The 12,130-nt window shown below is 44.8% G+C and overlaps 1 protein-coding gene across 2 annotated transcripts; it reads right to left on the bottom strand.

The window, feature by feature from the left end:
- Positions 1 to 9,569: 9,569 nt before the first annotated feature.
- On the bottom strand, positions 9,570 to 11,916 carry LOC141060094 (uncharacterized). 2 transcript variants are annotated; one of them, XM_073556372.1, is made up of 3 exons: positions 11,648 to 11,916; positions 11,402 to 11,512; positions 9,570 to 10,954 (listed from the first exon to the last, which is right to left on the bottom strand). In XM_073556372.1, exons 1-3 carry the CDS (start codon positions 11,855 to 11,857, stop codon positions 10,316 to 10,318), a joined length of 960 nt encoding a protein of 319 aa, XP_073412473.1. In that variant the 5' UTR covers positions 11,858 to 11,916; the 3' UTR covers positions 9,570 to 10,315. The 2 variants fall into 2 exon arrangements, with proteins under 2 accessions (XP_073412473.1, XP_073412472.1); XM_073556371.1 differs by having other exon boundaries at positions 11,402 to 11,916.
- Positions 11,917 to 12,130: the final 214 nt, after the last annotated feature.

Raw genomic sequence — 12,130 nt, 5'->3', positions numbered from 1 at the left:
CAGCTCGTGATTGGACCATTGCATTCTTGCTCCATTTTTTTTATTGGTCGAAACTTGTACATTCTGAATGGAGAACAAGGAGGGAGGAGCTATGTTTAGATTGACAAGGTGAGCCTCCAGTTCATAACCTATGGAAATATTGTATGTGCTCCAGACCCCGCCTCCTCGTGTTCCCGGCTGTTATGTTGGATTAGGAAGGGCGGAAGTAGAATGCCGCCATTACTGAAACTGGAAAATCAACTCTTAAAGGGGAAGTGCTCTTTCTAAGTTATTCTACTTCTAGAATATCTTCATATTCTAGTTAGTTTTACATCTATATGGATTAGGCTGGTTTCACATTTGCGCTTTTGTGCGCAGCGCATCGTGCGCACCCGTGCGCATGCGCACTGCGCACCTATGTTTAACATGATGTGCGCATGGTCTTGCGCACACTTGCGTTTTCATGCGCATGCGTTTTTTTGTCTTTCGCGCCAGGCGCGCCAGACGCAACATGTTGCATTTTTTAGTGCGCCCTGTCTCGGCAAAAAAACGGATGTGCACGCTTGCGCACGTAATGCGCAAAAACAACACATTGAAGTCTATGGGAACGCATGCGTGCGCATGGTCTTGCGCACGGTTGCGGTTTTTTGCGCATGCGTTTTTGAGTTAAACAAGTCTAGAATGTTCTCTAGACAATGGAAAAAATGACACACCTAAAAACGCATGTGCATAAAAGAACGCAAACGCATGCAAAAACAAAACGCAAGCAACGCTGCGTTTTTTTGACACATCAGCGTGCGCATGACGTTAAAAAACGCGCGTTTGTTTTGCGTTTTTCTTTGCGTTTTTTATGCGCCCGATGCGCTGCGCAAAAAAACGCTAATGTGAAACTTATAATTACAGGGTTATAAATAACAGAAGCTTGTGTGTCTCCCAGATCCAGTTTGATACAGGAAAGATTATCTTTGTACCGTGTTAGCCAGTAGATAGAATATTCAGAATTGAGAGTCCTCAGTGGTTGATACCTTTTAATGGCTAACTGAAAAGATGGTAACACATTGCAAGCTTTCGAGACTACTCAGGTCTCGTCATCAGGCTTATCTAATCCAAAATCTGAAGATTCACATATTTATACACAAGACAGCACATAAATAATGCAATAGATAAGACAAGTGACGTGAAGTGGAATAGTCATTGTGGGAGAGGGATAAGCATAAATATTGGAGCAGTTCATAGATAAGCAGTGTGAAGGTTTTATTGCCCTCTGATTGCGGTCTGGTTCTTTGTTGTGATGACCCCAGAAGGTCTGAGGAGCAAATTCCTTAATTGATGTAAAAAGACATAAATCCATGCGACACATTCATTCCTGCACTGAATGTGTCGAAAGTTTTCATAAATTTGTGCTCCGAGATTCTTCTCGCTCTCTGATACTTGAAGATACCCTTTAATACAAGTAATTTAATGTCCATCATGCTATGGCCAGGGATACCGGGACGGTCATTTATCTGCTGTCTTGTGTATAAATATGTGATTCTTCAGATTTTGTATTAGTCTAGCCTGATGACGAGACCTGAGTACAGTTATGGCCAAAAGTTTTGAGAATGACACAAATATTAATTTTTACAAAGTCTACTGCTTCATTTTTTCTAATGGCAATTTGCATATACTCCAGAATGTTATAAAGAGTGATCAGCTTAACAGCAATTACTTGCAAAGTCAATATTTGCCTAGAAAATGAACTTTATCCCCCAAAACACATTTCAACATCATTGCAGCCCTGCCTTAAAAGGACCAGCTAACATCGTTTCAGTGATTGCTCCATTAACACAGGTGTGGGTGTTGATGAGGACAGGGCTGGAGATCAATCTGTCATGATTAAGTAAGAATGACACCACTGGACACTTTAAAAGGAGGCTGGTGCTTGGCATCATTGTTTCTCTTCTGTTAACCATGGTTATCTCTAAAGAAACACGTGCAGTCATCATTGCACTGCACAAAAATGGCCTAACAGGGAAGAGTATCGCAGCTAGAAAGATTGCACCTCAGTCAACAATCTATTGCATCATCAAGAACTTCAAGGAGAGAGGTTACCTTGTTGCCAAAAAGGCTCTAGGGTGCCCAAGAAAGACCAGCAAGCGCCAGGACCGTCTCTTAAAAGTGTTTCAGCTGCGGGATCGGGCTACCAGCAGTGCAGAGCTTGCTCAGGAATGGAAGCAGGCATGTTATGATGAGTCACCGAAGGAGGAAAAAACAAAATACCAGCTAAGTCCAGAAAAACCAGAGAGGTTGGCAGCTATCGTATTGCAGACCCCTGAACCTAACCACAACAACTAGCAGTAGACGTGGGGGGTTCCTACGGTGCCCTAGACCCCTCGATCACAGCCGGAGAACTATGTAGCCTAAAGACAGAAAGGGGAAAACCTAAACTGCCCCAGAGCAGACCCCAAAGCAATAGGCAGCCCCCAACATATAATGATGGTGAAGCAAGATGAAAACACTAACACAGATAGGTTGAGCAAATGATGGGGCCCAAGCTAACTACATAGGACAGGATAGGAAAGCTGCTGTCTGCCATCCGCAAAAACCCTATCAAAATGAGCCAACCGACTGATAGGAAAAACAGGCCCTGAAGTCACTAGGCTTCAAAAGACTATATCAGCACTCAGGTATATTCTGAAGACAGAGCAAAATATCAACAGATCAGAGACAAAAATGGAATTCAGCTCACCCCCGGCCGGGGATGGCAGAACTCCCAAAAAACAAGGCAAAGCAAAAACAAAACTGAAGAGTACAAAGCAGAGCAGAAAAACTTAGCTTTGAGATGCAGGAATCAGACTGGTCTCCAAGAATCCAGCAGGAAAATCACCAGCCAGGAAGAAGGGCGTCGGCAGCCTTATGTCCAGTCCTCAATTCCAGCCACCCAGTCATCATCTAGCTGCCCAGGTGTTTGGTAATTAGTCTCACTACCTTCCTTCACTAGAGGAGGGAGTTCATCAGACCTCAATGGTGAAGGGAAAAATGAACTCACAACAGTACCTCCCCCTTGAGGAGGGGTCACCGAACCCTCATCCATGCCACCAGGGCGATCCGGGTGAGCCCGATGAAAGGCACGCACCAATCTTTCGGCATGAATATCAGAGGCAGAGACCCAGGAATTATCCTCCTGACCATAACCCTTCCACTTAAGCAAATACTGGAGTCTCCGTCTAGCCAGACGGGAATCCAGTATCTTCTCTACCTCATATTCCATGTTACCTTCAACCAATATAGGGTCAGGAGGTGCCACCACATGAACTACTGGTTCAACAAACCTCTTCAACAAGGACTTATGAAACACATTATGAATTTTAAAAGTGACAGGAAGAGCCAACCGAAAAGAGACCGGATTAATAATCTCCAAAATCTTGTAAGGTCCAATAAATCTAGGCTTAAACTTAGGAGAAGCCACCTTCATAGCGATATTTTTTTATGACAACCAAACCATATCACCCACCTTAAACTGGGGACCAACGGTCCTACGCCGGTTGGAAAACCACTGGGCCTTTTCCTGGGAGACAGACAACTTATCCACTACTTGGTCCCAGATCTGGGGCATTCTCTCCACCACAGTGTCAACACCTGGGCAGGCAGAAGGCTCCACCTGCCCTGAAGAAAATCGAGGGTGAAAACCAAAGTTACAAAAAAAGGTGACATCAAAGTGGCAGAACTAGCTCTATTATTTAAAGCAAATTCGGCCAAGGGCAAAAATGAAACCCAATCATCCTGATCGGCAGAAATAAAACATCTCAAATACGACTCCAAAGTCTGGTTTGTTCTCTCCGTCTGCCCATTGGTCTGAGGGTGAAACGCAGAGGAGAAGGACAACTGAGTTCCCAGCTTGGAACAGAAAGTCCTCCAAAATCTAGACACAAACTGAACTCCTCTGTCAGATACAATGTTCTCAGGAATCCCGTGCAAGTGAACCACCTGTTGCAAAAACAAGGGCACCAACTCCGAGGAAGATGGCAACTTAGGGAGTGGTACAAGATAGACCATCTTAGAGAACCTATCACAAATCACCCAAATAACAGTCATCCTTTGAGAGACAGGCATATCAGAGATAAAATCCATTGAACTATGGGTCCATGGCCTCCTGGGGACCGGCAAAGGCATCAACAACCCACTAGAGCGAGAACAAGGTTTAGACAGGGAGCAAGTCCCACAGGACTGCACAAAATTCCTGACATCACGAGACAAGGCGGGCCACCAAAAAGATCGACTCACCAGATCTCTAGTACCAAAAATACCTGGATGACCAGCCAATGCAGAGCAATGAACTTCAGACATCACTCTCTTCCTCCACTGGTCAGGAACATACAACTTTCCACTGGGACAACGCTCAGGTTTGTCCTCCTGAAACTCTTCCAGAGCACGTCTCAAATCGGGCGAGATGGCATAAAGAACTACCCCCTCGCCTAAGATGGTAGCAGGCTTAGTCACAACAGGAGAATCAGCAAGGAAACTCCTAGAGAGGGCGTCTGCCTTGACATTCTTAGTGCCCGGAAGAAAAGAGACCACAAAATTAAAACGTGTGAAAAACAAGGCCCACCTAGCCTGTCTAGGATTCAAGCGCTTGGCCGACTCCAGGTAAATCAAATTCTTGTGGTCAGTAAGGACCACGACTTGATGTTTAGCTCCCTCCAACCAATGTCTCCACTCCTCAAATGCCCATTTCATGGCCAACAGTTCCCGATTCCCCACATCATAGTTATGTTCGGATGGGGAGAACTTTCGGGAAAAGAAAGCACAGGGATTCATTTTAGATGTCACAGGATCTTTTTGGGACAACACCGCTCCTGCACCAATCTCGGAAGCGTCCACCTCCACCTGAAACGGGAGTGAGACATCAGGTTGCCGCAAAACCGGAGCAGAAGTGAATCTTCGCTTCAGCTCCTGAAAAAAAGAAAAAGCCTCCGGAGACCAATTCAGCACATCAGCACCCTTCCTAGTCAAATCCGTCAATGGCTTGGCAATACCAGAAAAATTAGCTATAAATTTCCGATAAAAATTAGCAAAACCCAAAAACTTCTGGAGGGCCTTCAAAGAAGTGGGCTGAACCCAATCATAAATGGCCTGTACCTTGGCTGGGTCCATTTCAATAGTTGACGGAGACAAAATAAATCCCCAAAATGAAATCCTCTGTACCCCAAAAACGCATTTCGATCCCTTGACATACAGGGAATTCTCCCTCAAAATCCGGAACTCAGTCCGAACATGTTCCACATGAGAGTCCCAATTCTTGGAGAAGATCAAAATATCATCCAGATAGATAATCAAAAATTTATCCACAAAGTCTCGGAATATATCGGTCATGAAGCACTGGAAGACAGAAGGGGCATTAGTGAGCCCAAAAGGCATCACCAGGTACTCAAAATGTCCCTCCGGAGTATTAAACGCCGTCTTCCATTCATCCCCATGCTTAATGTGAATAAGATTATACGCCCCCCTGAGGTCAAGCTTGGTAAACCAGCAAGCACTTTTAACTCTGGAGAATAGATCAGAAATCAGGGGTAACGGATACTGATATTTAACAGTAATTTTGTTGAGGGCATGATAGTCAATACAAGGCCTTGATGAACCATCCTTTTTAGCCACGAAAAAAAACCCAGCACCTAAGGGTGAAGAGGATGGTCTAATATGACCCTTCTCCAATGCCTCCTTAATATAGGATCGCATAGCCTCGTGCGCGGGTACAGATAAATTGAAAAGCCGACCCTTGGGGAATTTACACCCCGGGTTCAGCTCAATAGCACAGTCATAACTGCTATGAGGAGGCAAAGACGCAGACTCATTCTCACTAAATACATCGTAAAAGTCAGCCAAATAGTCAGGAACATCATGTGACTGAGGAGAGGTGGAGAAAACAGGAGCATCACTAAGGGCACACCGACAACCCCAACTAACTCACCACAGACAAAGATTTCCAATCCAGAACTGGATTATGGATTTGCAACCAGGGAAACCCCAGAACAATGGTATCATGCAAATTATGCAACACCAAAAATCTGCAATTTTCTTGATGGTCTGGGGCGACCCGCATTACCACCTGGGTCCAAAGCTGAGGTTTATTCTTCGCCAAAGGAGTAGCATCAATACCCCTCAAAGGGATAGGCGTCCACAGAGGTGTCATAGGAAATCCACAACATTTAGCAAAATCCAAGTCCATCAGGTTCAGAGCTGCTCCTGAATCCACAAAAGCCTTGGCGGAAAATGTGGACAGGGAGCAGATCAGAGTAATTGCCAGAAGAAACTTAGGTTGAACACCACCCACAGAAAACGTGTGTGCAAAGCGTTTCTCTCGTTTAGGGCAGACAGAAATAATATGCGAGGCATCTCCACAAAAAAAATACAGCTTATTACGCCTTCTGAACTACTGACGTTGCGCCCTAGACAAAACTCTATCACATTGCATAGGTTCAGACATTTGTTCAACAGGTGGTAACATCTCTCGTGTAGTTTTGCGTTCACGTAAACGCCGATCCACCTGAATGGCTAATGACATAGAATCGTCAAGACCAGAGGGAGGGAACAGGAAATCCCACCATAGTATCTTTTACAGTTTCTGACAAACCCTTCCGAAAGAGGGCTGCCAAGGCACCATCATTCCAAGTAGTAAGGACCGCCCACTTTCGGAATTTTTGACAGTACAACTCTGCAGAATCCCGACCCTGGCTTAATGCCAACAGGGTCTTTTCAGCCTGATCAATAGCATTAGGTTCATCATACAACAACCCCAAGGCTTGAAAAAATGCGTTCACACTATTCAGAATAGGATCATCAGGTTTCAAACAAAACGCCCAATCCTGGGGATCGCCGCGCAGCAAAGAGATGACAATTTTAACCTGCTGCACGGAGTTCCCCGACGAGTTAGGCTTCAAGGCAAAAAATAATTTACAATTATTCTTGAAATTCAAGAATTCAGACCGATCCCCCAAAAATACATCAGGAGTAGGAATCTTTGGTTCAGCAGCATGTGAATGAGCAAGATAGGCAGAAATTCCCCACACTTCAGCAGCGAGCTGCTCCACACGATCAGACAATTGCTTCATCTCCATTGAGAGAAAAATTCCCCCTACGGCCTCAGAGATATAGAGGAAAAAATATGCACACACACAAAAAAAAAAATTCTGACACTTTTCTTTTTTTTTTTTTTTTCCTTTTTTTTACAATTCTCTCCTGCTATTGAGTACCCTAGGATCTGCGGTATGGCTGGTGATTCTGTTATGATGAGTCACCGAAGGAGGAAAAAACAAAATACCAGCTAAGTCCAGAAAAACCAGAGAGGTTGGCAGCTATCGGATTGCAGACCCCTGAAGCTATCCACAACAACTAGCAGTAGCCGTGGGGGGCTCCTACGGTGCCCTAGACCCCTCGATCACAGCCGGTGAACTATATAGCCTAAAGACAGAAAGGGGAAAACCTAAACTGCCCCAGAGCAGACCCCAAAGCAATAGGCAGCCCCCAACATATAATGACGGTGAAGCAAGATGAAAACACTAACACAGATAGAAAGATAGGTTGAGCAATTGATGGGGCCCAAGCTAACTACATAGGACAGGATAGGAAAGCTGCTGTCTGCCATCCGCAAAAACCCTATCAAAATGTGCCAACCGACTGATAGGAAAAACAGGCCCTGAAGTCGCTAGGCTTCAAAAGACTATATCAGCACTCAGGTATATTCTGAAGACAGAGCAAAAGATCAACAGATCAGAGACAAAAATGGAATTCAGCTCACCCCCGGCCGGGGATGGCAGAACTCCCAAAAAACAAGGCAAAACAAAAACAAAACTGAAGAGTACAAAGCAGAGCAGAAAAACTTAGCTTTGAGATGCAGGAATCAGACTGGTCTCCAAGAATCCAGCAGGAAAATCACCAGCCAGGAAGAAGGGCGTCGGCAGCCTTATATCCAGTCCTCATTTCCAGCCACCCAGTCATCATCTAGCTGCCCAGGTGTTTGGTAATCATTCTCACTACCTTCCTTCACTAGAGGAGGGAGTTCATCAGACCTCAATGGTGAAGGGAAAAATGAACTCACAACACAGGTAGGTGTGATTGCATCTGCACGCACTGTGAGGCGGAGACTCTTGGAGCAAGGCCTGGTCTCAAGGAGGGCAGCAAAGAAGCCACTTCTCTCCAGGAAAAACATCATGGACAGACTGATATTCTGCAAGAGGTACAGGGAGTGGACTGCTGAGGACTGGGGTAAAGTCATTTTCTGTGATGAATCCCCTTTTCGATTGTTTGGGACATCTGGAAAACGGCTTATTCGGAGAAGACCAGGTGAGCGCTACCACCAGTCTTGTCTCATGCCAACTGTCAAGCATCCTGAAACCATTCATGTGTGGGGTTGCTTCTCAGCCAAGGGAATGGGCTCTCTCTCAGTCTTGCCTAAAAACACAGCCATGAATAAAGAATGGTACCAGAATGTCCTCCAAGAGCAACTTCTCCCAACCGTCCAAGAGCAGTTTGGCGATCAACAATGCCTTTTTCAACATGATGGAGCACCTTGCCATAAAGCAAAGGTGATCACTAAATGGCTCAGGGAACAAAACATAGAGATTTTGGGACCATGGCCTGGAAACTCCCCAGATCTTAATCCCATTGAGAACTTGTGGTCAATCATCAAGAGACGGGTGGACAAACAAAAACCTTCAAATTCAGACAAAATAAAAGCATTGATTTTGCAAGAATGGACTGCTATCAGTCAGGATTTGATCCAGAAGTTGATTGAGAGCATGCCAGGGAGAATTGCTGTTGTCCTGAAGAAGGGTCAACACTGCAAATATTGACTTGCTGCATTAACTCATTCTAACTGTCAATATAACCTTTTGTTACTCATAATATGATTGCAATTATATTTCTGTATGTGATAAAAACATCTGACAAACACACATAAAAACCAGAGGCCAGCAGATCATGTGAAAAAGCCGGATTACTTACCGGTAATGCTCTTTTAATGAGTCCACGACAGCACCCACTGGAGGTATCGGATCCGCCCATTTGGAACAGGAAACCCTACAGGAAAGATAAAAGGGGCGGTCCGCCTTTCCTCCTCAGTTTTACGTTTCAGAGTACCAGAAGGACCGCCAAGGATTAGGCAATGTTCTCTTATTTTAACATCTTTCTTATCCATTATTTGGTTAATATACTTTAACTATTGATATCTTTAGGGGGGGAAGTGAGCGGGTGCTGTCGTGGACTCATTAAAAGAGCATTACCGGTAAGTAATCCGGCTTTTTACTCTTCGCCACGACAGCACCCACTGGAGAGATTCCAGAGACCATCACCTGGGTGGGACCACTGTGTCAAGGACAGTCCGGCCAAAGCTTAAGTCAGAGGCTGATGAAAGATCTAGTCTATAGTGGTTATAAAAGGTAGAAGGGGATGACCAAACTGCCGCCTTACATATAGTTTCAATCGGAACATCTCCCTTTTCTGCCCAAGAAGTTGCCATTGCCCTGGTGGAATGCGCCCTGATGTTCCCTGGAGGATCTTCGTTTTTTGCGGAGTAGGCTAAACGAATGGCTTCTCTGATCCATTGGGAAATGGTACTCTTCGTGACTCCATACCCCTTCTTACAGCCCTGAAATGAAACAAATAGGGCCCTACTCTGCCTCCAACTGTTGGACCTGTCAATATATTTTAGGACAGTTCTTTTGACGTCCAGAGTATGGAACTTCTGCTCTTCCGGAGTAGAGGGATTTATATAGAAGGTTGGGAAGGGGTATCTCCTGAGATCTATGGTATTTTGTTGCTACTTTTGGCAGGTAGGCAGGGTCTGGTTTTAATACCAATCTGTCTTGGTATTCTTGAAAAAAGGGTGGATCTATTGACAAGGCCTGGATATCACCCACTCTTCTAGCTGAGGTCAGTGCTACCAAGAGGGCCGTTTTAAGTGCTAAGTGTTTGAAGGGTATTGTGTTGATCGGCTCAAAGGGGTCTACCGTTAGGGCGTCTAAGACCAGATTTAGATCCCATGTAGGGACGGAGGGTATGTGGATTGGAGCTATTCGTTCACATGCTCTAATGAATCGAGTTATCCACTTGTTGCCTGCTATATTATGGCCATATAGCGCTCCTAATGCCGATATTTGTACTCTTAGCGTATTTACTGCTAGGCCTAAGTCTTTCCCTTTCTGCAGAAATTCTAAGATTGGGATTATCGGAACTTCTGCTGTATGAGGTACTGTATGGAATTGAAGAAATTTTTTCCATATTCTAGTGTAAATTTGGGTTGTGGACTGTTTTCTACTTTGTAGTAGTGTAGTAATTAAAGACTCAGAAAAACCTCTTGTCCTCAATAACTGCCTCTCAAATTCCACGCCGTCAAGTGCAAACTGACCACTTGAGGGTGGAAAAAGGGGCCTTGGGAGAGTAGGTTGGGAGTCGAAGGAAGGACCCAAGGATCTGTTATCGACATAATCTGCAGCCACGAAAACCACGGTCTTTTTGGCCAGAACGGTGCTATTAAGATTATCCTTGCTTTGTCGTCTCTGATCTTCCGAATTACTTGAGGTAGGAGGATCAATGGAGGGAATGCATACGCCAGGTTGAAATTCCATGGAGTTAGAAGGGCGTCTAGTATGTCTGGGTGGTCTGATGGAGATAGGGAGGCAAATATTTTTATATGCCTGTTCTCCTTTGTGGCGAAAAGGTCCACCTCGGGTTGTCCCCATAAGGCTACTATGTCCCTGAAGACCTTCTGATTGAGGCACCACTCTCCTTGCCGCAGAGTGTGTCGGCTTAGGAAGTCCGCCTTTTGATTGCTCTCGCCTCTGATATGAAGGGCCGAGAGGGACAAAAAATAGTTTTCTGCTAAGTTTAAAATTCTTGCCGCTGAGGACATCAGAGTCTCTGATCGAGTTCCTCCTTGTTTGTTTATATAGGCCACGGTGGTGGTATTGTCCGATAGTATCCTGACATGCTTCTGTTGGAGCTGCGGAAGGAAGTTGTATAGAGCATAGAACACTGCAGTCAGTTCTTTTAAATTGGATGAGTATTCGCATTCCTCTCTATTCCACTTTCCCTGATGAAACTCATTCTCCATGTGGGCTCCCCAGCCCTGAGGACTGGCATCGGTGGTTACGATACAAGATGGGACTATAACCCACGGAACTCCTGAACATAAATGGTCATCATCTAACCACCACTCTAGGGAAGTCAAGACTTCTTGTGACAGGGTTATTTTGCTCTGTAAATGACCACTATGTCGCTTATCCTCCTGGAGGATCTGGTGTTGTAGCGTACGGACATGGTACTGGGCCCACCGGACTGCTGGGGTGCAAGAATTTAGTGATCCTAATAGTGACATTGCTCCTCTCAAGGATACCCGTGGTCTATCTATAGCTGCTCGTATTTTTTGTTTCGTGAGGGTGATTTTTACCTGAGGTAGTAGGCATCTCTGGGTCAAGGAATCTAGTTGAAATCCTAGAAATGTCTGGAGAGATTGTGGATCGAGTCTGGACTTTTGGATATTGATGATCCAGCCAAGGCTCTGAAAAGACGAGATTGCGTCAGTCACGCGTTCGGTACATTGTTTGACTGAATTCCCAATTATTAGGAAGTCGTCTAAATATGGCACAATCAGTGTATTCTTTTGGCGAAGGTAGGCCATCACTTCTGCCATCACCTTGGTAAATATTCTTGGTGCCGTGGAAAGCCCGAAGGGCATGGCCGCGTATTGGAAATGACGAATCCTGCCTTCGACTTCCACTGCGACTCTTAGGTATTTCTGGAATCTATTGTGAATAGGGAGATGATAATAAGCATCTTTTAAATCAATCCCTGCCATTACGCAATTTGGGAACAGAAGCCTTATAGTGGATCTAATTGATTCCATTTTGAAGTTATAATTTTTTATAAACGAATTAAGCTTCTTTAAATTAATAATGGTTCTAAATGTACTGTCTGGTTTAGAAACCAAAAACAGGGGAGAATAAAAGCCTCTACCCTCTTGTCCTTCAGGGACGTCAACTAAAACTTTTTTAGCTAGTAGCACTCGAATCTCGTCTTCGAGAGCCTTTTGCTGAACTGAGGAATTAAGGCGAGTTATAACAAAGAATTCATAGGGGATCCGAAGGAATTCAATCTTTATTCCTTCCCTGATTATGTT

This window comes from Dendrobates tinctorius, unplaced genomic scaffold (genome assembly GCF_039654945.1).
Source record: "Dendrobates tinctorius isolate UK_male_01 unplaced genomic scaffold, ASM3965494v1 ptg000232l, whole genome shotgun sequence".
In the NCBI taxonomy this organism is placed as follows: domain Eukaryota; kingdom Metazoa; phylum Chordata; class Amphibia; order Anura; family Dendrobatidae; genus Dendrobates; species Dendrobates tinctorius.
This window is presented reverse-complemented; position numbering and strand designations above follow the sequence as displayed.

Excerpts from the sequence above, each read along its gene's own strand:
- LOC141060094 (XM_073556371.1), bottom strand. The coding sequence starts at position 11,857 with ATGGAATCAATTAGATCCACTATAAGGCTTCTGTTCCCAAATTGCGTA. Across the intron at positions 10,955-11,401 it reads AGAGATGCCTACTACCTCAG|CTCCAACAGAAGCATGTCAG; the intron begins GTAAAAATCACC and ends TTCCTTCCGCAG.